The sequence below is a fragment of the Lolium perenne genome, chromosome 4 (genome assembly GCF_019359855.2).
Source record: "Lolium perenne isolate Kyuss_39 chromosome 4, Kyuss_2.0, whole genome shotgun sequence".
Classification (NCBI taxonomy): domain Eukaryota; kingdom Viridiplantae; phylum Streptophyta; class Magnoliopsida; order Poales; family Poaceae; genus Lolium; species Lolium perenne.
Window position 1 is genome coordinate 128,225,480 of NC_067247.2, and position 27,546 is coordinate 128,253,025.

The 27,546-nt window shown below is 43.7% G+C and overlaps 2 protein-coding genes and 3 long non-coding RNA genes across 8 annotated transcripts; 1 reads left to right on the forward strand and 4 right to left on the reverse strand.

The window, feature by feature from the left end:
- Nucleotides 1-486: 486 nt before the first annotated feature.
- On the forward strand, nucleotides 487-26,828 carry LOC139830527 (uncharacterized). Of its 2 annotated transcripts, XR_011742796.1 has the most exons (5): nucleotides 487-1,212; nucleotides 15,803-15,917; nucleotides 16,045-16,195; nucleotides 25,833-25,881; nucleotides 25,984-26,828. It is a non-coding gene; the product is annotated as an uncharacterized lncRNA (long non-coding RNA). The 2 variants fall into 2 exon arrangements; XR_011742797.1 differs by lacking the exon at nucleotides 25,833-25,881 and having other exon boundaries at nucleotides 489-1,212.
- On the reverse strand, nucleotides 4,202-6,663 carry LOC127347179 (uncharacterized). Its single transcript, XM_051373394.2, has 4 exons — nucleotides 6,487-6,663; nucleotides 6,304-6,396; nucleotides 5,380-5,429; nucleotides 4,202-5,287 (listed from the first exon to the last, which is right to left on the reverse strand). The coding sequence occupies exons 2-4, from the start codon at nucleotides 6,338-6,340 to the stop codon at nucleotides 4,202-4,204; spliced, it is 1,173 nt and encodes a 390-aa protein (XP_051229354.1). The 5' UTR covers nucleotides 6,341-6,396; nucleotides 6,487-6,663.
- On the reverse strand, nucleotides 13,280-14,473 carry LOC127293865 (uncharacterized). 2 transcript variants are annotated; one of them, XR_007846188.2, is made up of 4 exons: nucleotides 14,327-14,473; nucleotides 13,807-14,238; nucleotides 13,634-13,738; nucleotides 13,280-13,549 (listed from the first exon to the last, which is right to left on the reverse strand). It is a non-coding gene; the product is annotated as an uncharacterized lncRNA (long non-coding RNA). The 2 variants fall into 2 exon arrangements; XR_011742800.1 differs by having other exon boundaries at nucleotides 13,280-13,738.
- LOC139830002 (uncharacterized) lies at nucleotides 14,589-15,809 on the reverse strand. 2 transcript variants are annotated; one of them, XR_011742799.1, is made up of 4 exons: nucleotides 15,364-15,809; nucleotides 15,187-15,277; nucleotides 14,977-15,107; nucleotides 14,589-14,855 (listed from the first exon to the last, which is right to left on the reverse strand). It is a non-coding gene; the product is annotated as an uncharacterized lncRNA (long non-coding RNA). The 2 variants fall into 2 exon arrangements; XR_011742798.1 differs by having other exon boundaries at nucleotides 15,187-15,809.
- LOC139830778 (uncharacterized) lies at nucleotides 18,348-24,624 on the reverse strand. Its single transcript, XM_071819606.1, has 8 exons — nucleotides 24,528-24,624; nucleotides 24,126-24,416; nucleotides 23,217-24,035; nucleotides 22,848-23,102; nucleotides 20,938-21,295; nucleotides 20,555-20,847; nucleotides 18,453-19,474; nucleotides 18,348-18,354 (listed from the first exon to the last, which is right to left on the reverse strand). Exons 2-8 carry the CDS (start codon nucleotides 24,297-24,299, stop codon nucleotides 18,348-18,350), a joined length of 2,928 nt encoding a protein of 975 aa, XP_071675707.1. The 5' UTR covers nucleotides 24,300-24,416; nucleotides 24,528-24,624.
- Nucleotides 26,829-27,546: the final 718 nt, after the last annotated feature.

The window sequence follows — 27,546 nt, forward strand, 5'->3', positions numbered from 1 at the left end:
ATGGGCAATCGTGTACGGCGTCAGTGGAAATTTCTGGTAGATCCGTTAGATGTGCTGTTAGTGCTTTGATGCTGAGTGAGGCTGGTATCCTTTGGTGGGTGTCGCACCATGCTGAACACTTGTAGATGGCTATGGTATTTCCTATGGTTGAGATGCCATCGTCTGGTTCAGATTGATGCTCATCTACCAGTGCAAACGGATTTGTGATGTGTTCGATCACTCTGGGTGTGTTTAGGTTGCAGGGAAGATCTTTTATTTTCAGGTGAACTGTTTGGTTAACGGTGCATTGTGTTGCACCGAAGTTGGGTGTCCATTGAAAGAGTCTCAGCTGGAGGATATCTATGCTTATCAGTTGGCTGAAGTGGATGCTTAGTACAGTGTATTGTGAGGTTGATGGTTGAGGTTGGTGAAAATAGAGGAAATATTGTGTTGGTTTCAGTAGTTTTGCGCATACGCGAATGTGTATGTGTCTTTCGATGTGCGCGGCGATATCACCAAGGGTGGGAAAGTAATATTCACCATCGGTGATGGTTAGTAACGTGTATATTCAGTTGAGAGAAAAAAAAAACGTGTATATCTTTTTAGAAGGGGCACATAAGCCTTTTTGGTTAGGCCCACTTAGACTGCAACAGGTCGTTGCTAATGGGCTGGGTTCTCTCAAATAGGGAATCTGTTAGAGAAAGTAGTCATTCATTCAGTGAGTGTGAGTGGATTATGTCCTAAGTCAGTGAAAAAAAAAAGTGGATCGACTCTCTGTCAGCTTCCTCTTTCTTCTTCCTTGGATGAATTCTTGTAGTAGCAAAGTCGTGACTGGTTGGGGTAGGCGGAATAAGGTAGAGGCCAGCGTGTTCCTCAAATTTGGGCCGCTCCCTGTTGGATTCGGCGGCGCGTGAGCCGGCGGAGATGAATCGAAGAAGCAGCCGGCTGTGGCGGAAGAAGGTAGGCCAGCGTGGTCTTCAAATTCGGGCCGCTCCCTGTTGGATTCGGCGCCGCGTGAGCCGGCGGAGATGAATCGGAGAAGCAGCCGGCTGTAATCTTTGTGTCGCCTGTGTTGGGAGTTGATGCAGCGGAGCAGAGAGGGCGAATGGAGAAAGGGCAAGATGGTTCTTTTTTCTTCAGAATATGCCTTAGCGTAAAGGCCAGTGTGGAGTCGCCTGCACGAAGCGTTCGTGCATCTTTGCCGCTGTTCTTCGCTGAAGGGTCAATGGCTCGGTATTCCTCTATTGCCTCGTTATTAAACTAGCACAAAAGGGCGCGACGGCACGCCGCGCCGACAGCCTAATACGATGGAGGTAATAGTTTAAGACCATATTTGGATTGATAAATGTAATTAATATTTTGTTGCTTAAATAATTATCGTCAAGCTGGTTGATAGAGAAATCTGATATAGTGTGCATTGAAATCATGTGCATAAAAGGCTGATCCTAAGAACATAGTAAATAATCATGCATTAGAAATACACAAACGTTAAGTCTGGTAACAATAACTGGTACTGCACATTGATCATCATACTATAATGGGTTATAAATTGGTAGTTCCACAGGGCAATGCAGAAAAACCATTACATATACAGAACTTGGGCAATAGCATAGATTGTTATACTGATAAACAAAAGACGATTTCAGGCTAGTATAGAACAATAGTATCTATTTTGATGCAAGATTGAGGTGTACTATACGGCATTGAGGTGTGTTATACGGCATTGACGTGTGATCAAACCCTATGACATATGAAAATTGGCTTTCTAACAAACTTATATCACCTCAGAATGAGACATGGACATAGATTGATGAATTTATCAAAGGGTAGCGCACCTCATAAGATATTGTTTCTTTGCAAGAGAATAACACAACTGTCAGCCTAGAATAAATATGGGTAATCCACTAACACTGAATAAATCTAGGTTCATTTTTCATGTTAGTCATATGAACTGATTTTAAGAGGAACCAAACAAAACCATAAGCTGGAAAGGAAGATCACAGATTATTTTGCGATTTTCAACACCCACGAGTTCATATTACCAAATTTTGGGACAAACTCAAGCCTACATATCCCAGAGGGGGTATTGGTCAGTACTCAGTACCCACCATACACCTGCTAAAGCATTAAGCAGAAAATATTGACAACACACATACATATATATCCAGCTTTGCAATGAACAACGGACCATGCTCCAACAGTTTCCATGAGACATAAAGAAGCCAAGATGCGACCAAAGGAAAGCACGGCATGGCGTAAATTAATACAGGAAACCATTTTTTTCAGTACCATAATTTCTAAGAGCATTTTGTTAGTGAGAATGGGCATACGTGGGCACGTGGCCACACTTTTCAGATCAAAGAAATTGCATATACCCAAGACTGGAAATTACCTAAAGTTACATATAATGTGCATATCTCGTGCACATCTATCAGCACTTATGTCACTGTATATATTGGCAATCAAATCGGGATGCACAGTTATTCTGTACTTCCACACATTTATTAACCTAAAAATTGGCTTAACTCTTGGAAGCGTGGATACACAAGAGTAAGGAAGGAAAGTGCCTTATATAAGCATCTCTAAAGACCCATAGATGAATATTTGACATCTATAAAGCTTCAGGAGGCCTATACCTCACTAAGCCTCAAGATGAGGTGCTAAAAGCATGTATTATAGCCGTTGTTTAATAGCTTTTGATTGTGATACGAAGAAACAATCTACAATACGATTGACACCGTTTGGTGACACCACATAGCACAAGAGTTCTTTGGTCTTAGCTGAAAAAGTAAGTCAACTTTTCTATCTAAGAGATGCTATCTGATACCAAGGAAACATAAACAACAAGTTCAGTACATAAATGAGCATCTTGGGATGTGATGAAATAAAAAATGATTATGTCATCATTGTATGAATCCCTAGGACGCTAACATGGCACCTAAGAATTTTTCAGTACTAACAGTAATAGGAAGTGCATTGTCTTATCAAATAAACAATATTTCAGTAAAATAAGATCAAAAGGTCAAATAAAAATTTGCTGGCAAATCCAAGTTTGGCTAGAAAATTCCACAAACCATCTACTTACACATCAACAGTACAGAATTTTCGAAGAGAGACAAATAGGCGTAAAAATGAACATAGTAACTACCTCTGTATCAGTACCTTTTTTGCACATCAATATTGTACTCTAATCATGCTGTTGATGTGACTGCCATCTGTCATATAGCTTTCTTGAATTTTAGCATGTGTGTCCTCTAGGCAAAGAAGAAGGCAGATGCATGCAGATTAGCACTAAAGGATCCTAAAGAAAAACATGGCCTTGTGCAACAACCTCAAATCTTGCAAACCAAAACAAGGTACATATGCAATCTTTACTTGTTATCACTGGAAAACCTTTACCATCCACCAGAGTTTCATCATTATAAGCTTTAGGGAAACGTTTTGAGCAAATCCCTTCTTTCATGCAAGGGCAACTTTTGTTGAGGTCGTCACAGGGACCATGCACCATAAACTCGTCCACAAGAGCATAACCTAAGGGGTCCTTCTGAGGATCAGGAAGTTCAGCAGAAATAAAGCCATCAATCAATGCAGAGGAAGGTTCTGTAGTATTTCTTTTTAGCCAGATAAGAGTAGTATGGGTATGTGGCAAACCCCTTTTTCTTAAACTTCACGACATAAAGATCCGCAAAGAAGAACAGAGCAAAGAAACCTAAGAACAAATAAATATGAGAGGAGATAGCACAAAATGAAGGCCCAAATACAATCAGAAAGCCCATAGAACACACAGCAAGTAAATTCGGCCCAAGAAGAAAAGAGAATAGAAAGAGCTTAAGAAGGCTTTCACATGCTTTGATAGGACTGAATAAAGCTCCACTTTTGACATCAGCGAGGAATTCATTATATTTCATATGGAAAACTCTTGTAATAATATCTCGACGATCTGACGGGGACTGGCCAGGCTCCAAACAAAAAGCATCACTAATTTCTTGCCACTTTGGTTTACACCTAAAAGTAATGAAGAGATCTGGAGCACCATGCACACGCGAGATGGCCAAGCCATCATGGTAATTTTGAACCATATACCGAGGACCACCAGTAAAACTTGAATGGAGTATGTACTCAACACCCAATTTTTTACCAGTAGAACTACCTTCACCCATGGAATCCGTAATGCCCTGATATGTTTCAGAACGAAGAGCTTTCTGATTCAAGAAATGATAAGTCATCCGCTGGCCTCGAAACACGAGTAAGCAGTTACAATAATTTGCTGGCTCAGACAGCCACAACATGTGTATGGATTAGGTTCATTCTGCCAATAATGGAAATAATAGGAATAATACTCCATCATAAACACCTCATCCTGAGAAGAAGTAGAAGGCACATCTGCCGTAGCAGAAGAAGAAGAAGCTGCATACACATGGCAGTACGCCGTACGACCAGACGAAGAAGATCGGTTGCCATATTTAATTCCCAAATAAAATCCCTTGTCCGTATGTGGAAAAAGAAGTGGATATTGCAGAGCCATAAGAGAAGGATTTAAAGAAGACACACACTTGAGCTCATGCGAGTTAGTCTCGACAACAACGTCGAAGCGATTAACCTCAGGCGTCAAATCACCCACAATTAGAGCAGCGATCTCACAGGCCGTTGGTCCAGAAAAACGGGCCACATGTGATCCACCTTCATCACCAAAAGACCTGATGACAACATTTGGAGACACAGAGGGCTGTAATCTCCGGCGAGCAAACCTGAACTGCTCAACAAGATGATTATGGTGATTAAGCATATCAGTAAGTTCTCTGACGATAAGTGGATCAGCTGATTCGCTACATCCGCCCTTAGCAGCATCCTCCTGCCCAAATAGGTCGAGCCTCTGCTGCAGTTCATCGGCAGAGTCAACCATGTAGAGCTGTGCAAATTTTGGCGGATTGGTGCCACTTGGCAAAAGTGATCCAATCCGATGATAAGCATAACCACACATCTTGAAAATATACGGAGCACCTCCAGAATTAACAGTTCTATCAACATTAACGCCAATCGATTTAAAAGCAAACAAGGAATTATAATGCCTAATAAGGCGGTAGAAGTGAGTAGAAGCATGGCCACAACTGAGAGAAAACAACTCCTTCAGAGGAGAAGGCCAATCGTTAAATCGAGGCAATGACACTTTCCCACGAAGGCAACAACCAGAGAAGACTGGCAGGCGTGACATAAGATCTTTTACATCGCTCAAGATACCAGAATAAGGCACCACACTTCTCACACTTGTACGCAGGAGCACCATAGTAGGAGCACCCAGGTGAGAGGGCTGTAAAAGAATAAGAAAAAAACAATTAGTAAGAGCAGCAACGAAAAAAGGAAGGCAAAAAGAGAAAATACACCTGGAACGTAAGGCCTAACCTTTAAGCAAGCAATACGCTTTTCAGAAAAAGGCGGTCCATGGAGAGGAACTGCAAGAAATGGAAACAGCGATTAGAAATCCATGAAATCCCAAAACAACGGATGTCTGCGATGCAATTTTTTGTCCGAAGCATTTTTAAGCAAATACAACTTTCTAAGAATACATTGTGCTTAAATAATCTGAGCCAGCTCGCTGCAGCAGAAAGCTGCAGGTTTAATAATATCTCAGTATGCAAGAGAACATCAGAATTTTCTCAGTAACTGAAAAAAGAATACAAAGGGATTTTTTATGGAACAGAGATCTTGGGAAAAAAGAAACTTCTTCGAATCTGTACGGCTGGCTGTGACAAAGAAATTTATTCAAATCGGTACTGCTGGCTGCTCCTATGCTATGGTTTAGCAGTAAGCACCGGTAGTTGTAAACCTAGGCCAAACACATGCTGTTACTTCTACAGTATCGTTGAACCATAAGCAATGGTGACTACCGCTATGCTAGGCTGGTGAACGACATTCAAAAATGGTCTCCAACATGTCGCAGCGTATGGTGTACAACATGGCGTGGTTTAAAAAAACTGATGAACTAAATAGCAATTGCAAAACGGTAAAAAACAATGAACCGAGACCTAACAACGGCAGCAGCTACATGAACAATGATTAGCATTAGGGAGCGTTCGAAAGTGAACCAAGTGAGACACCTAAATATGCGTGCCACGAAATCCATAGACATTACTTCACAAAATAGTAGTAAAAACAGAACAGGCTTAGCAATTAGCAGTACAGCGAAGCACCAATACTGAAGTACCTGCTGGGTATACGATAATACACTTCAGTATTTACCTACCTCTGTTTGTAAGATAGGTTGACCATAAACTTAAAGTAAATATATGTGGATAACATGTTAACAAGCACGAAAACATCACAAACCTCTAGCTCTTTTTCTCTGAAAAGTATGAATGATCATTCTTTTACGGGGATTTGAAAACGCAGCTGTAGCATCGACAAAGGGCGAAGGAAGCACTGCAGCACAAAATTCAGAGAAGTAAGCAAACCGGATAGCATACCGCACAGTAGAAAAGAACAACATGAGAAAAAAGGATATGCACAGACCAGACGGCGTCGGGTAGCCTGTCAGAGAAGAACAGACGGGCCGAACATAAACGGCACATCCAGCATCAGTACTGCCTGAAGGGCAGAATCTACAGCACACCAGGCGAAGAGGTAGGCCGAACTGAAGGCAGCCTAGCAGGGAAGGAAGCAGACGGCAATGGAGCAGGCCCCGAGGGCAGAGTACGAAACATCAGAGGAGAAGACACCCTCGCGGCATGCTATCCGACGCCCTCGCGGAAGAATCCCTTGGTGAAAAGGCATGGGCACCCTCGCGGAAGAATCCCTTGGTGAAAAGATATATTAATAACGAAACTAAGATTTGGCGAAACGAAAACTAAGGTGCAGCGAACAGAGAATGCACCATCTGATAAAAGAGGACGCTTTCCCATTCTAATTTCTCAATGGCGGCGCGCGAGCAGAAGAGGACGCAGACGAATCCGGCGTCACATGATCTACATATTCCAAAAAAATATGCATAAATAACACAGGAATCAACAGAGGAACAACACAGAAATCAACGGAGAAAAATACGAAGGTAGAATCAACATTAAAGACTAATACCAGAAGAAGAACAACCTGCGACGGCGGCCGGCGCCATCGGAATCCCAGACGCACCAGCAGTTTCGGCACACCCAGGCCGCGGCGGGCGCCGGCGCGCACGAACACGGCCGCCCTGTGTTGGAAGCGCAGCACGGGGTCGGCCACGAACAACCGCCCCACCACCGCGACACCCACCAGCAGCCAACGCCCCGCACGAACCGCTCCTCCACTAACAAGAACAGAAGGACGGGCAGCGTCATGCGGGCGAACGGATCGACGGCCCAATCGACGAACCATCACAGATAAATGGAAGCTTCAAAGAAGAAAGGAGCTCCCGCGGCGGAAAGAAATAAGAAAGAAAAGAGAGGCAGATGGAGAATAATAGAAGTGGAAAAGTACTATGTTGAATGAGGAAGAAAGGAGGAGACCTCAAAGAGATCAGGGTCCACCACCGCACCGCTCTGCTGTATCTGCTCTGGACCCACAGATGAGCAGAGGCACAGTAACATGAAAATATTAGAGTGACCCCAAAAGAAGCCACGAATGACTAACCAGGTAAAGATGAAACACAGAGTAAAAGCAAGACATCCCCACAGGTACACACAGAACATGACAGATGCAAATAAACACACATGTTAGCTAATGACATAGGTAGAAAACTAGTAAAATTGTCCGTGCGTTGCTACGGAAAGCAACCACTATAAGAGGCAGCCTCCTCCATTCTCATTGGATGGAGAACTAAATGTAATCCATGTTGCCCTTGTGATTGTGAAGTTTATGGTCTAACGTTGTTTCGTCGTTGAATACTCTGTGCTTTCTAGTCACATCTAAGATCGACCGAGACCCTTACTGCAACAGTTTGGAAGTGAAGTAACGGTTAACGAATGACCCGTCAACAAAGACGCCGAAAAGTCCATCGAGCGGGCAAGACGATGACCGTTGGCGATGGCGCTCTTTGAGTTAGACGACAACAAAGTCCGCTAAGTAGTCGAGGGACGTGGTGGGATACACCTTGATGTTGTAGGACTGCAATCGAGGTGGGTGAGTTAGTCGCTGAAGAGGCAATAGTTGGTGACCAATGCAACAAAAATCATATAGCTTTGCTACAATTTGCACATTACAAATTGACATAAATTAAAAGCTAGAAATTTTAAATCAAATTAAACATGAGCTAGATTTTGAACACACAAACAATGTCAGCTAGCCATTTTTGACCAATATTTTTTTCCCAAACACATAAAGCAGCAAACCTCGATTGCACGTACTCCAGCAGCTCCACGCCGCCGGACGCATCCCAGACCAGCAGCATGCACGCACTCAAACATGCCTAGTTCTCGTTCGCCCACAACTTCGTCATTGCGGAATCACGGCCAGCAGCGTCTACCCCGCGGTATCGCTCTGTTCAGCCCGGTACGCAGCTGAACTGCTCCGCCCTGCCTCTCTCTTTCCTCCCCAAGCCTGCCGCTCCACTCTCCTCCTTCGGCTAGCACATATGACCACGACCTGGATGATCTCTCCTACCTAAGCCGCAACGGACGCTCTCATCTCCATCCAAGCTCGCACGTAGCCGCCCCTCCGTCCAGGGCCTCTCCGCCACCTTTCGGTCGTGCGTGCTCAACGACAACCTCGAGCTCCACCCTTCACCACGAAAATCCTAAATCATGCATCGTCCTGCAGCCTACCTCAACCCGCCGCCTCGCGTGGTGCTCCGACCGTCCGGCGGCCAATGTCCACCCTCGCGCACCGTGCCCCACCTGAAGCCCTCGAGCCATGTTGCTTGGCTCTACGTGTTGTTTTAGGTCCTCCGTCGGCGATGGGTCGATCTTTCCGGTGTGTGGACGACGTACGCAAGGGTGAAGCTTCGATCATGCCTCCCACCACAGCGGTCGCCCGATGCGGTTTGATGGTTGGTTGGAACTTGCGGTGTAGTGCTTGATTGATACAAAACAATGAACAAACCTACCGATCGCCGGCGAGAGTAGGCTTTACGCGTGCGTCCGTAGCTGCGTGCGGCTTAGGCGAGCGGCCGTTCGGATTTTATTGGAGGGATCGAGACCCCTAGATGGACTCGGTTGACGTACGACACGCAATCGTACATGGCAGATCGGATCTGAAGCGGATTCTAACGCGACGAACAAACCTATAATTAGTTGGGCCGGGGCGGGACGGGATTCCTTGGAGGCAACAAAAGTTATTTAAATTTTAAAGTACAGGCTTGATCGATCGATCGGGTTCGAGCTGTACTCTACTGCAGGATCGTATAGTTCTACCGGGACTCTGCTGCTCGTATGGCAGGAAACAAAACGTAGGAAAAACATAAACTTCAGCGTGGGAAGACCGGACGAAAATGCATTGTTGGTGGACGAAAGGAAACGTTAGCTCCTTTATTATTAGGTATAGATTAAGTCAAAACTCTGAGAAAACACGAAGCTGTTGAGGTTTAATATAGTATTATATTACTGAAATTGTCTATTTTGCTGTGAGGGTATGTACTCATATCCTTTTTTTTTTTTTTTTGCGGTGGGGATGAGAAATACATCAATCCGAGCAGGAGCTACGGTCGTTGGAGATGGCTACAGCCACTTCCTCGGGGAAGCTTCTGAGCCAAAACCCAGTGCGACCATGTACCCTAGCTAATCTAGCCAGTTCATGGCTCACGCCATTCACATCCCGGCTGATCTTCACTACTTTCGTTTCTCGTTCCCCTAAAAGCTCACGGATGACTGTGATTCGGGAAGCGTAGATAGATGTGTTGGGTGTCGATTGTTGAATAAACTCCAGGGCTTCCGCACAGTCCGTCTCCAGCGTAACTTCCATCTGTGTCCAAAGCAATGCCAGACGTAAGCCCTCCTCGATGGCAAGGAGCTCGGCCTCAATAGCATCTCTGCAGTCCTCTAAAGCTCGACACGCTGAGAAGATAACCTCGCCGGCTGAATCACGCAAGATCACACCTGCGCCTGCACTGATCATCGTATAGGCCCCATCCACATTCAGCTTCATCTTGCCTGGCTTGGGTAGGATCCATCTCTTCTTTTGGCTTGGATGGTTGGCCCTACCTTCAGTAGCTTGCTTAAACCCCTGGTCCGGATCCACCACCATTTTCCCTTTCACCACATCTGCATTCGGAAATTGCTTGATCATCATAAGCGAATTGAGGTAGCTGATCAGAAACCTACGCGACCCCTCAATCGAGGGACAGGGTTTCTCGTGCGTCATCTCATTGTGGGCATGCCAGATACGCCATATAGTCATGAGGGTGGGCGCTCGTTGTGTCTCCGGGATGGAGACGAGCAACTGCAGGAGCCATTCCTTACCAGTATTTCTGATCAGCTCAACACGGGGCAGGGACCAAACTTTCGACATAGCCTTCCAGAGGCTTATAGCATGAGCGCAACGCATAAACACGTGGAAGGAGTCCTCATCCTCAACGCCACAGAGTGTACATGTCCTAGAAGTACCCATACCTCTTCTAGACAGATTGACCTGTGTCGAAATGGCATTTCTGCAAATCTTCCAGGTTAGAATTTTCACTTTTGGTGGTACCTGACAGCTCCATATCACCTTCCAGCTTGGACGTTCTCCATTGGGTCGCAGGCTAGTTGAACCATAGGACTGGGTCTGGGTCTGCATGCTCTTGGTTAAGCCAAGGCGATAGGCACTGCGAACAGTAAATTGACCGCTCTTCTCGGGGAACCAAGCAATGAAATCCTGCTCGTTACGCACAGATGGTTTGATCTTCCGAATTGCATCGATGTCCTCTTGCTGAAAGTAAAGGTGCAGCCGCTGTGTATTCCAGGAACCATCTGGGAGAAGGAAGTCGGAGACCCACCGATAACGACAACGACCCTGTGATGTTTGTGGCCGGTGATTACAGTCCCTTGGAATCCAGGGATCCCTCCAGGCTCGAATGCTCACACCGTTGCCCACTCTCCAGATCACTCCTTGCTTAAGTAGCTCTAGGCCATATTCAATGGCGTGCCAAGATGACGATCCATTACCAGTGAACACAGTATCAATCAACGATCCATTTGGAAAATATTTAGCCTTCAGCAGTTGTGCACATAGAGTCTCAGGATATTGGATCAGTCTCCATGCTTGCCTAGCTAATAGGGCCTGGTTAAACAGGCGCACATCACGGAAACCAATGCCCCCGCACTCTTTAGGCCGAAGCATGGTGTCCCATGCCACCCAATGTGTCTTCCTCTTACCGTTCTCAGCGCCCCACCAGTATCTTCTTATCATTGCGGTCAGTTCATCACAGAGGCCCAGGGGTAGCTTGAACACACTCATGACATAGACAGGAATGGCTTGGGCGATGGCTTTGATCAGTACTTCCTTTGCTGCTTGGGACTTTTGGTTGTCATCCCACTCGACTAAACATTTTGCCAACTTGGCCTGCAGGCTTTGGAATTTCCCACTAGCCATGCGGCCATCAGGAGTTGGCAATCCCAAATATTTTGATTCAAAATGTTCCTGTACCACATTCAACAGCCCCTTTAGCTCTTCCCTGCAAGGGTTAGGGCAGGCATGCCCAAACATAATTGAGCATTTGCTAGGATTTATCAGCTGCCCCGTGCTTGACGCATAGGTATCGAGTACTGCCTTTATGTGCATTGCCTGATCTGCTGTAGCCTTGAAGAACAGGAGACTATCATCCGCAAAAAGAAGATGTGATATGCCAGGCGCGCGCCTACAAATTCTGACCGGGGTAATATTCCCAACTGAGACTTGATGCTGTAATAAGGTGGATAAACCGTCAGCCACAAAAAGAAACAGAAATGGCGAGAGGGGATCACCTTGTCGGAGGCCCCGAGAAGGCAAGAATGAATCCAGGAGGTTTCCATTGAATTTCACTCATATCCTTTTGGTGCAATTAAAATTGTAGTTTGAATTTGTATTTAGCTAACTAAAAGATTTAAACATTATATTGAGATGAGTAGAAAACAGTAGGATACACACACATTTGCATACCTGCGAGTGTTCACTCACTTGTTTGAGGTATGCCCTGGTAATGTAAATTTTTGTTTGTAGTGTAAACGTTTATCATCAATTCAGTCGTTGCCGCCTATCTTCATCTAAACTATCCTACTGAAACTTCTTGTTGAGTGTTGGGTGTGAATTCTGACCAAGACAGAACTTGGCAGCTATTATTAGAAGAGGAAATTTCATTAGTTAAACGAAAAAGATGAACGTAGAAGGTGGGCATCTGCAGTTCGGTTTGAAACTAAAGCAACCGGTTTATTACTCATGCAGTTCAGTTTGAAACTAAATCAACAAATCTGTTATTCACGCCGTGCAAGTGCTTCATTGTGCCCATTCTATTCTTAGTTGAAATGTTAGTAGTGGATCTTGCTGCAACTTAAAGTAATGAGAATATGTAAAAAGCTTGAGCATTTAGTAATGGTAGAAATTTATATTTATTTAGCTGATAGCCGGGTAGTCATGAATGGCATAAAGTGTTAGTACAGGGTATGAGGGTAGGACATAAACATGTGTAAAGGAAAGAGCGGTAGCAACCGAGGAATGGCTTCCAATACTATTATGATTTGTACACAGAGGCTAGTTTACACTGAAGGGCCAATTTCAAATAAAAGCAAACAGTATCAGTTCTATGCAGTCCGAAAATCCTTAATGACATCTATGAAAATCAACAATGACCATCGCGTCGTCTATAAAAGGATTTCTACCAAAAAAGCAAGCCTAATTATCATAAGCAAAACTGGCGAGAAACAAAAGCTAGTTGTCAGTGATATCTTTGATAGCATGGTCATCTCAGATTCAAGCAATATTTGGCCTATGCGACGAAACTGTATTGTTAAGGTTTCAACCAATGTTATAATTCTGTAGCCTTTTGAGGCATGTCTTCATTTCCACATAAAATTCGCATCATCTCAGATAGTTTTTTCTGAGTAAAAAACATGGTCATGACAAACTATTGTCATCGATGGTGCTGGATCCGTCCTAAATAGTATCCTGACACAATCAATTGTCAAGTTCTTCTCGGCCATGTCCACTCTATGAATTTCCATTTGATACATTCTAGGGGAGAGGTAACTGAATGACTCACTGATGGAAGCGAAGTGCCAAAAGAGCTGACCCATCTCATCCTGATGCCATCGATATTGTGTAAAACATGGTGTGGAGAAGCCTAATGATACAGTAGTGGACACATCTAATGACACCTGATGGAGTTGTTGCTGTGTGTGCAAGCCAGCAGTAAGAAGCAATGACAACAGAACATGAAACGATAACATAGTTACTAAACTTCTACCTCATTAAGTCTGAAAGTACATGATAGCGAACAAAGGTTTACATACTGGATAATTATACATAGATAGTAGTGCCGGAGGTCCGAAAAATAAACTTAGGCATATATAGTCTTAGGTATGCAACTCTAAGAGATTGCAGTGGTGCTCACTCGGAATAATATCAGATAACACAAACATAAGAGGCAAAGGTAGGAGGTGAGTGCTTTGTTTGTTTGATTGGTCGCCCTGATGGCGTGCTTGTCCTTGTCTTCTGCCTGTAATCAATATAAGGCACAGAATGAGTGAATGGATGCGGTAACAGGTGAAATGTGTAACGCTTTTCTAGATTTTGCTTTTACCTGAAGAGGTGAGGTTTACTTTTTTCCTTTGAACAGTGCCTTTGCAGGCCCCTTTCTATTGTCGGTACCCTTCCTCTTCTTTTCTTTGTTTTCCTTGTCTATGTCCTGGTAGGAAAATATATATATTAGATTATGTTGGATTATTTGATTATACAGGATAGTCCACTAACTACCTCATCTTCTTCAACATCAGTTGATTCAAGAATGTCTTTTGGAGGTGTTGCCTGTGAGGAGCTGCCTTCTGGGTGCTCGTCAGCTAGTGTAGTCGCCTTATCAGCTATTGCAGGGCTAGTATGGACAGAAGGTTCCAATCTTGCACTGAGTCAGCGATTAGCTGGGCCTTCGAGACGGTAAGGAACACTATTCCAGGATTAGCATCATAGGTTTCTTGGTCTACCTCCGCAGTGATTGTGCACTTCTTGCCAACCACGGCAGTAATAGCAGGAGGGACATAATTAGGACGACCTTTAGTAAGTGGTGCAAGAAGATCTGCTTCCTTGCCCGTTAGAACATCGGCGCAGTTGCCAAAGAATGTGAGACGGCCGCTGATAGGTAAGCCTTGAGCGTTTGGCTCCACATCGACTGCGCTGACCTTCAGTCTATACCTGTATCGTTGTATCGTTTCTTAGAGTGCGCATACAAAAGATGCAACTATTTAGGTGATACTTGTTGTTTGTCTGCCCATAACTATACCTGTAGCGCTCGTGTGGGGTGTGACAGGAAGGGCATTTGCGAGAAACTCCGGACTGAATCATTTTCCTCCAGCATGATTTGCAAGAATGGAACCACCAGTTGATTGGATCGTCGAGGCTGGTGACCGTTATGTTTAGCTTATACCTGTTACCCTGCAAAGTTTAATGTTAGTTAGTTTGGGTACATGTATGCATTAGTAGATTGCTGGTATAATGTTTGGTTGATTTGTACAACATAAGTACAGGTAAAGGCTTACCACGATAGTAGCGGTGTCTTGCTTGCATAAATTGTAAAGTGTTGTTTCAGCTGCTTCTTTTTTTCCAGCCACATAGTCTTCCCAGTCTATTATGTATCGTTTACTTCCAAGACTGTAGAAAATGTTTTGCGCACATCATATCTATATATTCGTTAATAAGTTTAAGGAGTCTAAGGTATAGTGCAAGTTACCTATCGCGAAGGATTTCCACTTCAGGGATAGGTATGTTGACATGCCAGCGCGTTAGTGAAGTACCTTTAAAGCCTAGCATACCTACGGGAAAACATGCTGTATTTTTAATGTTGATAATAGAACTAAAAAACTATAGCTGTAAACGAAAAGTAAAGTATTGAATTGGTAAAAGCGTGTTAGGAAATTTCTAAGAATGATGTACCTTTGAAGAGAGAAACATTCATTCCCACGAACAGCATGAACACATTTTCCTGCAGAGAAATCTGTTGAATGCCCTCTGCATCAAACTTCTCGGCTTGTTCTCCCCACAAGGTGACGATGGCAAGCTCATCACTTAGCGAGAGTAAAAGATGTCAGAGCGTGTGATTTTTATACATGCCTAAAGTAAAGTGACCTGAAGTGTACTCTATACCTTTCATTTTTTATGTAAATGTGTCTTCTTGATTGATCTCCTGACTTTGATGGAATGAGGTCTGAAACCATCGTCACCACTCCAACAACATCTGAAGGTTGGTAATAAAAGAAAAAACAATGTAAGCATGGGAATGTAGCATAACATGCAATACCTGGTTTGTTTGTAAAAAGTAACCTGATAGGATATCCGGTTTGTCCACACGTGGCCGGACATCATCAAAGGATTTTGCATCATATGCATACAGAGGAAAATTTTCAGGCTCAGGAAGCATTTCATTTATCTTTGTATTTTGTGAAAGTCGGAACCTATAGCAGTGATCTGTTGCCCTATAGTTGGGTCGAGGACCAACAATCATAAAAGATTCCAGTTTGTATACTTTGCCTTCTTTTAGTTTCTCTGAATTGATCCATACGTTCTTCGAGCAGAGAACCTTCTATGGTGATGCCCTGCAAAATCAGTGCAGTCTAAGTGTATATTCGATAGGGAAAATATTTTTTTTAGTAGAATATGCTGTTTTTGATTAACGCTAGTTGACAAAAGGATACTGTTGAAAAAACAGACCTAAAAAATAAAATGTGAAAACGCATCTGACAGCATGCATTTTTTTGTGTAGGTGACAATAAATGAATGGATAGAATAAGTGTTCATGTGGGCATTGACAGAGTAATAAGTTGAAAAGTAAAAACGTCAAAGGGAAGTGCTGAGGAGACCAGATGAGGTACAAAAAGGTATTTAAATATGCTTGTATAGTTGTACATGACAATCTTGCAAGTAGTATAATAATTCAAAGGTATGTTGAAATCGGTAAATAACTAAATCTTAACGGTTCACTGATTACATATGTCCCATGCACAGGAACTAGAAAAAGAACATAACGAATGCTGGTGTGAAGAAAGTACCAAATGATCAACGAACATGTAACCAATTTCATAGAGGTGCTGATCTCTGTTCCGATTCTCCCATGACCGTGCGATGCGTACAACGGCACGCCTCGGAAGTCCTCGAGGTTTGATATCTCTAACCGATGTTTCCTGCATTGTCACCTATGCAAACCTTCTGTAACATGGAATGATCAGTAGAGATTAGTATGCATTAAAAATGTACAGAAAAATCACATGCCCATGAGCATAATGAATGAAGAGTAGGGTCCATGGCAGTGGGAAAATCTTAATGAAAAAATAAGCGAAACTAACCATAAATAGATCAAACAGTAAAAATTGGACAGTAGGTGAGGGAACAGAACAAAACGAAAGGGAAATTTTAATACTAAAGCTTAGGGAAATTAAACAGCAAGGATCTGAAAGTAAGCAAGGGAACAAAATAAAATCAAAGAAACAATACAATGGTAAAGCTTAGGGATAAGGGGGAAAGAAAAACCTAGATTAACAGTTAAAAAAAAACAATGGAAAGAAGAAACGGCACAGTAAGTAAATATGAAACAGCAGGTACAATTGGGTTGATAATGTCCAAACTGCACCTTTTTTTTCTTTTCTAACCTGCAGAAGTTGATCTAATTAAGCAGTTGTAAGAGCAGCAGCTGACAGTGTACTTGATTTATAGTTTAGATTTCCTGATGTATTAACAGGGTAGGTGGGAAAATAAGCAAAGAAAGTTGAGCTGTTGTTATAAAATTTAATGGGAAAAAACGAAATGAAAACCATAGTGAAAGGCAAGATTTGACAAATATATGGATAAGGAATTGACAAATCATCATCTGGTCATCCTTTTTGATTGGCAGTATTGTTTTTTATGTCCTTATACTGATCTGGTACTTAACAGTTGTTTGAAAGTGTGGCCCCGTGGATTTATCTTGGAAGTTTAGAGAGCTGTAAGTTTATGTTGATGCACAGTTAACTATTGTCGTAATTTTTTGTATAATAGTGAAGAAGTTCTATCTCTATTACATCGGATAAGCCAGAGCGGGATCGGCGAGAGAATCGGAGTCTACTATCAGCAAGAAGTACACTTGAGACAATCGGTTTCGTCCCAGATTGGTACATTCCTTTTCTTCAAAATAACGTAGTGTTTTTATTTCCTTAAGAGTCGTCGTCAAATTATACAAAAAAATCGGTTATATGTGTTGGATAATTAAATTAACAACCTTTGTATTAGATGAGTGAATTCCGACAAAATAAATAGACGCTGCAATCTCATTTTTATAGACTATCAGTTGGTGAATATAGAATGGCCGATGACACTTTGTTGCATAGGTGAAACTTGGGCACCACACTGCACATAATAAACATAGTACCAGTATTGCATTAAAGGTTCTGGTGACAAAACAAAGTCTAAAACAAACTAAAAGCATGAAGAAGAAGAAGAACACATGGGTAAATATAGCAGGTACAAAGAAAGCAGGATGGCCATTCATCACAACTTGATCGGCATGGCAGATAAAAGCAGGATGATAGGTTCCGCAAGCTTATATCTCTAAGATCTGGAGGCTAAAATGCATTGTAAATAATTTGTCTCACAGGACCTGGAAAACAGATGAACGCCGATAGTAAGATTCAAATTTAAAGAAAGCTGAAATGCATATGTAGCAGAGGTAAACATATACACAGATACCTGTAGAGACCTTCTCCCACTAAAGATTGGCAAGCACTTCGTGATACACTATATTTCTTGTCTGAGTAGTCGGTTCCCCGTTCTCGTCGAGTGCCAAAATCTTTAGTCCGTTTTTTGATGTCACCCTTGATATAGCTACATAAAACTGGCCATGAGAAAATACAGGCTTTGGCAGGTAAACTCCAACCTTATCAAGTGTTTGCCCCTGGCTCTTATTGATAGTCATTGCATAACATACCCTCACCGGGTATTGCCGGCGCTGCAATATGAAAGGCCATTTGGTGGACGGTGCGTTTAAAACAATTCTAGGGATACAAACACAGTCACCTACATTGCTCCCGGTCATAATTTTAGCTTCGAGGACCCATTCACCAAGCCTAGTAACCATCAAACGGGTGCCATTGCAAAGTCCAATGGATTGGTTGATATTACGTAGTAACATTATTGGAACGCCAACCTTCAATGCAATTCTATGGCGCGGAAAATTGCTAGGATCTATGTTGTGTAGAAATTCTGGGGAATATAATAAGTCCACATCTGCGATATTATCCATTGATTTAGAGATGGTGTCACAGCTTTCAAACACTGTCTCAGCACCTGGAACCATTGAGAAGATAACGTCATTTATAGAATCAGCAACTTTATTAGTTGGACAAACAATCGCACGATGTGCTAGGTAAGATGGTTCAGAATGCCTTTGATGGAAAGAGTCATATATTGCATGCACTATAGCTGACTGGTAATCAGACTCTGGTAGGAGCGTTATATCTGGTGGCAAAGAAATCCATGAAGGAATGGCTTCTTCGTCACGTGCAACCATAGGTACTGTCCCGTTGCCCACGCTTAGTACCCACTGTGCAAATGACTCCAAATCTGCCAGTTCAGCTGCTGAAAGGGCAGGGTTAGACAATCTCATATTCCTCCGTAGTGTAAGAACTGTAACATGCTGCCACAAAGGTGACCTGATGAGGGAAGAATCAAGAACTTCAAATCGACTACCTCCTTCAACAACCGGCAGTACTTGCCTGAAATCACCTCCTAAGACAACAGTCTTGCCACCAAAAGGAAGCTGACTACGTGAAGTGTCATTGACGGACATAACATCTCTCATGCTTCTATCAACTGCTTCAAAGCAACGCCTATGCGTCATTGGAGCTTCATCCCACAATATTAGACTGGCCTTATGTACTAATTGTGCTACATTTGTTCCACGTGGTATGTTACACATAGTCCGTTCGTCAATTTCAACTGGGATTCTAAATCTTGAATGAGCTGTCCTTCCTCCTGGCAGCAGAAGTGAAGCTACTCCGGAAGACGCAACAGCTAGAACAATGTGATCATCTGCCCGCAAAGCTGTGATAATAGCAGACCACAAAAATGTCTTGCCAGTTCCACCATGACCTGATACAAAGAAAACTTTTCCTGTAGTAGCAGTTACAGCTGCCATAATCTGCTCATAAATACCAATTTGTTCTTGGTTCAGTTTACTACAGAGAGAAGCAGCCTGGTCTGTGAGGGCATATCTGTCATACTGCATCTCCTCTAAAAGCAATCTATTTCCAAGAGATCTTCCACTTAAAATAGAATCTGTCGATATGTTAAAGGATTGTAAAGAGTAACCATTTTTGCCAAACATAATAGAAAGTTCTTGCAACAGGCGGGCATAAAGATATTCGGTGGGTATAGCCTCAGCTCTATCCTGTACAGAAGAAGCAATCTGCAAAGCCAAATCATCTGCCATAGAGCGCTAATATTTGTCAAGTAATCTTTGTCCGTTGGACACACAACAAAACAGCAAAACTGTCATGAACAAATGCCTAAGCTGAAAAGAAGATGCCCACTGAACAGCCTCATCAAACAGATGGAACCATTCATTGTCGTCGCCAACCAGCCCACGGGCTTGGCAAGCTCCCTTAAAAGAAGTATATAAAGTCCCTCGGTAGGTCCGAAGATCTTCAAAGCTTGTAGCTCCGGCTACGACAGTGAGCAATATGCGCAGAAAGAAGAGCTCATTGGTAGTAGGATGCACATTATATATGCGACCAATCGGAGGACCAAACTTGAACTCACGTATTCTTTTCTTCCATCTCTTAGACTGTCCATTCCATATCCACTTAGATGGAAATTGCAAATATGTAAGAGCTCGAGCCTCCGGATAGCGTTGGTTAGCAACAAACCATTCGGTAAGCATAGTCTTGTACCTATTAAAGTAAACGGCGATGTAAACAAACCTATGATATAGAGGACATGTAACAATCCAATAACCTTTATTTTTTACCTGTTAGGGTCTTGGACAATATTAGCGAGACTATCATTCTCATGATATATCACACGATTCATGTTTGGAAGATGCACTGTCAATCTTTCAATAGAAGGCTCACAGACATGTATATCATATGCAAATGTGCGCCAGCAAGACTCACATGATGAAAGATACCTAAAGCAGAAATAAATCTTTGTCAACAGATCATGCTAAATAAGTAGGCATACAAAGAGGAACCAAAGTGAATTGCGAAAATGCATACCTGCAGCTCGCATAGTCATTAATTTCATTAATTCCTGCCGATTCACCACTTGGATTTTGATACATAGAATGGAGTCGTGCGCGGGCCATGTCATGACCTTTAGCAAGATACTTAAACAAATACTTCATAAGATTTGTCTTATTACACCACTCTACATTGATGTGAGCCTGAAATCTTTTTAGCAAGGCCATATTGTGTGGAACTATCCACCTATTATCCAAACGGATTCCATTCTTGGTAACATAACGGTCATTCAAACGGCGACGGTATACCGGAAAACCAAAACCATCAATGGTTGTCTCTTCATTGAAATCTTTTGGATAACGTTTAGAACATGCTCCATCCTTCATGCACGGAGCTTTCGGATTATATTCCCCGCAAGGACCATGGACCATGAACTCTTCCACAAGTGCGTAGCCAAGTGGGTCAACAGAACAATCTGGTATTTCAGCAGATATGTAAGAGTTGATCATACCCGGTGTAGGATCTTCTGTATCAACCTTTAACCACACGAGTGCATGTATATGAGGGAGGCCCCTCTTCTGAAACTCGACGACATATAAATCTATTGATGGAAAGAGGAAACCGTTTGAGTAAAACAAAAGAAAAAATCGTAACAAATGCAAGGCAGCTGAAATAAAAGAAAGGAACGTACATGCATTCACAGGACCAAATGCTTTCCCCTTTCTGACGTTGCTAGTAAACTGATTAATTTTCATCTTGAAGACCCGAGTAACTATATCTGGTCTGTCAGGATGTGTCTGTCCTGGTTCCATTAGAAGGGCAACAGAAATTTCATCCCACTTCGGATTACATGTAAATGTTATAAATAGATCAGGTGCTCCAAAAACTCGGCAAATGGCCATTCCATCATGGTAATTCTGTATCATGTAACGTGGACTCCCGGTGAAGCTAGAATGCAGAAGGTACTCAACACCAACGTTCTTACCAATTGAATTGCCCTCGCCAAGTGCATCAGTTATCCCCTGATATGTCTCCGACCGAAGCTTATCCTGATTCCAAAAGTGATAACTAAGTCTGCATGACTCCACACATGAAAAAGAATCAACCTCAATCTGATGAGAGGATCGGCCACAACATGTAAAAGGATTCGGTTCTCCCATCCGGTAGTGAAACCTATAGCAGTAATATTCAAGCATAGAAACATTCTGGCGACCTGAAGGAGGGACACCATCAACATGTTGATACCTGATACCAAGATGAAATCCCATTTTTCGATAAAGGGAATATATTAATATCAAGAAGATACCAATTACACCCAGCCTCTGCAACAACGCACCACCCTAATGGCACTACGGATGCACACAGCCAAAAACAAGAAAAGAAAACTAAGAAAAAAAGTCCCGCTACAGTATATCGGGTCTAACAACAGCAATACATCCACCGCCAAGACAACACCTGAATTACAGACTAGTCCCCGCTCTCAAAACAAATGCCTCCACCAAGGACATTGCCAGGCACAACCAATTAAGGCCAGACCTTGGGTTTTTACCCTGAAAGGTAGAACTCTGCACTTCACCTGTGTTGTCGCCCCCACTTTCATACCGCTGTGTGTGTGAAGCCCGAAACACCAAGCAAGTCCCTCAACATCGCAAAGACTTGAACCTCCCTTAGCTAGTCCTCCCCTCTGACCTTCATGAAATTCTCTTCTTCCGACTTTCATCATGGATCCATAGTCACTTGATGTCAATCAAAGGAAAAGAGCTTCGCGCCGCTCCCTCCAGAACCAATCGGTCGGAATAAAAACATGGGTGCGCACGACCGAATACCTCCGATCCAACAAACTCCAGGCAAAAGCACTGTTACATTCATCGGCGGAGCCTTCCGGAACTCAACACTCCGGCCAGATCACGAGTCCAGGCCTCCGGTAGGTCCTCCTCTTCACGCAAGAGAGGCCCTAGGACCGCCGCCTTTATTCAGGCCGGACCCCCACGTTGGCGACCATCCCGGGCTGGCCACTCCAACCCACCACCGGCGACGCCGATGCCGGCTTCCAAGCTCCTCCATCACGCCGCCGGAATGCGGTGATAGATCGATAGATCCACCACCACCAACCGCAGGCCGACCCTCTCCGACGAAGAAGATGGTCACCTCCACCGTCGTACCCAAGGCTGCTGCCCCGGGCGACCTCGTGCCGCGAGAGAAACCCGAGATCGCCTCCACACACGGCCTAGAGGCGGGGGGAAAGTGGCGCAGATCATGGCCTGGCCGCTGCCCGCTGCCAGCCCCTCCGGCGTGCTGCGGTGATCCGGCGGAAGGCAAGGGGCTGCGGTGATCTAGCCGTCGCGCAGAGACCTGGCCGCCGCCGCCGCCCATCACCAATTCCGTCCGGCCGCAGCGAGCGTCGAGAGATCCCGGTCGCCGTCCCAGCGCGACAACAAGGAGAGGCCGCCGCCGCCGCCACGCCCCGCGGCCTTTGCCCGGTGGCGCTACCGGCGGCGGCGGCTGCGGCGGGGTGCGTTTAGGGTTGGGAGGGGTGCGGGAGGAGAGGGGTGCGGGAGGTCCGACTCCTTTGAAACCGATCTATGTCATGTAAAGATGAAATCCCATAGAACCATAGGGGAACAGAAGTGGATACTGAAGAGACATAAGAGAAGGGTTCAAGGGAGAGACACGCTGTAAAGGACCAGCATGCTTCTGAACAATGACATCAAATCTGCATCTCTCCGTGTCGAGGTCGCCAACAATCAGAGCAGCAAGTTCTGGTGTAGTAGGAAGTGAATAGCGATTACCATGTTCGGTGCCCTCATGACCAAATAATCTAATACCAACCTCTGGAGCATTAGGAGAAAACATCCTCTGCTCTGCCATACGAAATGTTTTCACAAGCTTATTATGATTGTTTAGCATTGCTCACAAGGAATCAACGACAAAACGATCTGGTTCATCCCTTCGACTGTGGCGCGGGCGAACCGAGCGGCCAGAAGCAGCAACCGAGTCAAGATCGGAGCGTGAATCCCTACGCCGCCGATAACCCCGTGAAGAAGAAGAGGGCTGTTCCACTGGTGCAGACAAATCGGCAGCATCATCATCATCTTCTGGAGCTAATATGCCCATTCTATGATCTAATTCATTCTGGGTATCATAAATATAAAGTTGAGCAAACTTGGGAATCGGATTGTCACCTGGAGGTAACAACGAACCAATTTCATGACAGACAACCCCACATATCTTGAAAACATAAGGACCAGAGCCTACATTAGCGCTCTGGTCAACATGGACACCGAGAGATGTGAAGGCAAACATAGAATTGTATTCCCTAATAAGTCGCATGAATTTATTACACTGAGCATCACCATCAAAACGAAGGAGCTCGGATAAAGGAGAAGGCCAATCTGGATAAACTGGGAGGGACACTTTCCCACCACGACAGCAACCTGTATAGACAATCTCCTTTGATGTACTAAGACTCTTATTCCGCTCTCGGTACCAGAAGCAAGCACCACAACGCTTGCACACATGATGAGGAGCACCGAAATATGACCTGCGAGGCCACGAACCTAGCAGAAGACCAAAGCTATCAAAAATAGAGCAACGGGTCCGGAAGAAGAAGAAGAAACAGTAATGAAGAAGGCAACTAACGCTTGAGCACGGTAACAAACTGCTCAGACATTGGAAGACGGCCACTGAAGCGATAACCAGCCCTGATGAAGGAACGGTGACGGCGCATGAGCAGACGTATCCGACGATTCGATGTAGCTGTACGTGTAGGTGTAAAAGGAGTACCATGAACTGTAAAAAGAAGGCACAATTAAGCGTTCAATGGCATAGAAATTGCAGTAGATCAAATACAAACAATAAGGCAAACTTAAAATTCCATACCTGGATATAATCTGCGAGACCCTGTATCCAAAGGCAATGCTGGCGCAGCAGGCATGTTATCAGTAAGCATAGACGGCCCGGCCTCAAAATCGCCATCATTACAGGTAGGATGACCAACCGAAGATGGTGAAGAAGTAGATGCACCAGTAGCATGGAAACCGTGAGAGTGAACATCCGTAAGAGGAGTCCAACGGCGTGAAGAAAACGAATCAGCTTCAAGAGTGAGCGAATCGGTTTGTGGGTTTAGCATTCCAGCAGCAAAGTCATCGTCTGAGGAGTCTGTGTAAACGGCTAGGAAAGACACAAAATAAACAATCAAAACAAAGAAGGAAAGAAGAACACAAATGGGAAAAATGCAAAAGATTTAAAAAGAATGAAAATTAAGAGGAACAGTAAATTAACCAGGAATAGAAGAGCCTGCTCCAGAAAGTGATGCCAATAAAGGGTCAAGGAAACCCCAGCTGAAGAACTAACAAAAGGAGTAGAGGTTAACGAAGACCCTCCCGGATGCGCCTGAATAGTACCTACAAAAATAGACAATGCATATCTATTTATCAAAGGAAAGCATGTAAATAAGAAACCAAAATATCTCAAAGAACAGGACAGTTAATACATCTTAAATAAACATTTGCCTGTACTTAGGGGTACATCATCACGATGAAAATTGCTTAAACCTCATTGATAGCAAGGGAGTATCCTTGTAATCCATGTGATGCATACTTTTCAAATATTAACAGTGGGTTGTTATTTAAGAGGTAACAACTGCAAGAGCACTGCATTACATTCGAACTGAAAATGGATAGATAGAAAGCAAAAAAAAATCAGCAAGCAGATGCTATAATGTAGAAACATAGGTACATTACAGATAACCCAAGAAAGACTAAGAAAATGGAAGGCACCAGCTTGAAGTAGATCGCATGTAAAGGAACCTAATAAAAGTAAATAACATGCAAAAGCTGGATTCTATGACCCCCTAGCATTTCTGTAAAAAGATTGAATGATAGTTGTAATTTAGGTAGTAATAATAGTAAAAAAGGAACTTCTATGTAATAGAAAAGAGAATTTCTATATTATGCAAGAAAAGCAAATGATGGTATCATTTAGGAAAATAAAAATGCTTGATGTTGTGTTTATAACTGGAAAGCCAAATTCACGAAGTGCACACGCCGACTGTCTATAGTGGTAAACGCAGGCAGGAGTATCAATTTTGTAAAGCAGTGCAAGCATGATCAGCAGACCTAAAGTAATATAATGTCAACAAAAAGGATGTCGAAGGCACGGACAATGCAGATGAAAAGAAACGATGGTCAGGTACATACGGAAAGAATAACTAATTGTATAAGAAGAAGTGCAGGAACAATGAGCACGTGTAGAACGTAAAGTCGTAAAAGCACAGACCAATTATAGCAGCAGTGGGTGCATAATTAAATCAATTAGGTGCGACTCTAGCAGAAGGCAGTGGACAATTAAATTAGCTGCATGTGTTTACTTTGCTGAATCATCTTGCAAAGCAGCTGCATGCTTGCATCACCAATACATAACATATGATATTGCAGAGGATGGGAAAACTAAAGGCAAAAGAAATTAGCTGGGACTATAGCAGCAGTGGGTGCACAATTAAATTAGCTGCATGTGTTTACTTTGTTGAATCATCTTACAAAGCACTTGTATGTTTGCATCACTAATACATAATATATGATATTGCAGAGGCAGGGAAAACTAAAGGCAAAAGAAATTAGCTGGGACTATAGCAGCAGTGGGTGCACAATTAAATTAGCTGCATGTGTTTACTTTGCTGAATCATCTTACAAAGCACCTGTATGTTTGCATCACTAATACATAATATATGATATTGCAGAGGCAGGGAAAACTAAAGGCATGAGAAAAAGAAAAACAGGAAGTTACCGGCGACAACGGCGGCAGGAGCCTCTTCAAGAGGACGCTTGCCTAGACGTATCTCCCGCCTGCGAGATTGTACGTCAGACATTAAGTGAGAGGCAAAAGGCCGCCCTGTAGAAACATCCCTGGAAGAAACGATCCGCTGCGAAGCCATAGGAACAACAGGCTGATCGACGGCAGATCCACCACTGCCAACAACACGGACGGAAGAATCGGCAGTAGAAACAGGCACAACAGAAGGGGGATGTACAACAACAGGAGGCAACGCAGGAATAGCAGGGGCACCAGATAGCAGAGGAGCACGTACAGGCGGAAGAAAAGAGTCAGGGCCAACAGCAGGAGCAGAAGCAGGAGCACTATCTTGCAAAAGATGACGGCGGCGTAGAGGTGGAGAAGCAGAGGAGGAAGACGACCGCGGACGCCGACGGCTTGATCGCTGGGCTACACCACCAAGAGGGTCTACAGCAGGCAAGGAACCTCCGAGAGGATGTACAACAGGCAAGGAACCAGCCTGAGGCAAAGTGGGAGTTCCAGAAGGCGATTGATCAAACCCAACAAAAGCAGCAGGACCAGCTGGCGGCGAGGCAACTGCGGCAACAGCAGGAGAGAAGGCCGGGCCGGGGCAGGCAGAACGGGATCGGCCACGGCGTCCGGAACCCCGGCCTACCGGTCGACAGGACAGCTCATCCAATCCACGCCGGCGACGCGGCCCCGAAGACAAAGGAAAAGGAAGTTGCGGTAAAGCCGGCGATGCGAACGGCGAGGGCACCGGCAAAGATGGCCGGAGAGCAGGAAGAGAAGGTAAGCCGCTTTATATAGTGAATAATATTATGTGTATACTTTAATTATGGAAACGGTTGAATCCAATGCATATTAAAAATTATTTTGCATTACTTCTCACCGAGCTGAGTCATTTTTATCGGAAAATTGTGCATTTCTCTTAGTAGACTGTTGTACTACATATCTTTGTGTATGGCAGAAGACCAGAGGTCCAGAGCATGCCATAGTTGTTCTTGGACCATCGTGCAAAAAAAAGAGAGTTTATACTTGTAATTCTGTCCGTTCCGTATCCCATGTACTCAGTGGCGGAGTCAGGAATAAATTTAAGGTGTGGCGGAGTTGATAAATTAGAAAATACAAAATTCTACCTTACAAATATTACTGTGTGTTCAGCAGGCCCCAATTTCAAAATCTTAAAATTGCATGAATAACTGTCAACAATTCTAACTAGTTGAATAAACGAATGGTCTACGGAAATATATAAACGATAGAAGAAAACATGAATTAGTTACTGGTAGGGTCATATTAAGGGACAGAGGCATGTTACCTGAGTGAAGATAAAATCCATACCCATATTAAGGACAGAGGCATGTTAATGAGAATGGTTTCAGAATTCGAAGCGCAGACTTAGTTCCGAATCAAATACCCTGTATTATGTACTTGGTGTTCTTCTTCGGCGCAATATCATTACTCGTCCTCGCGGCTTTGTCGGTGGCGCGGCCTCGTGTCTCGTCGCCGGTGG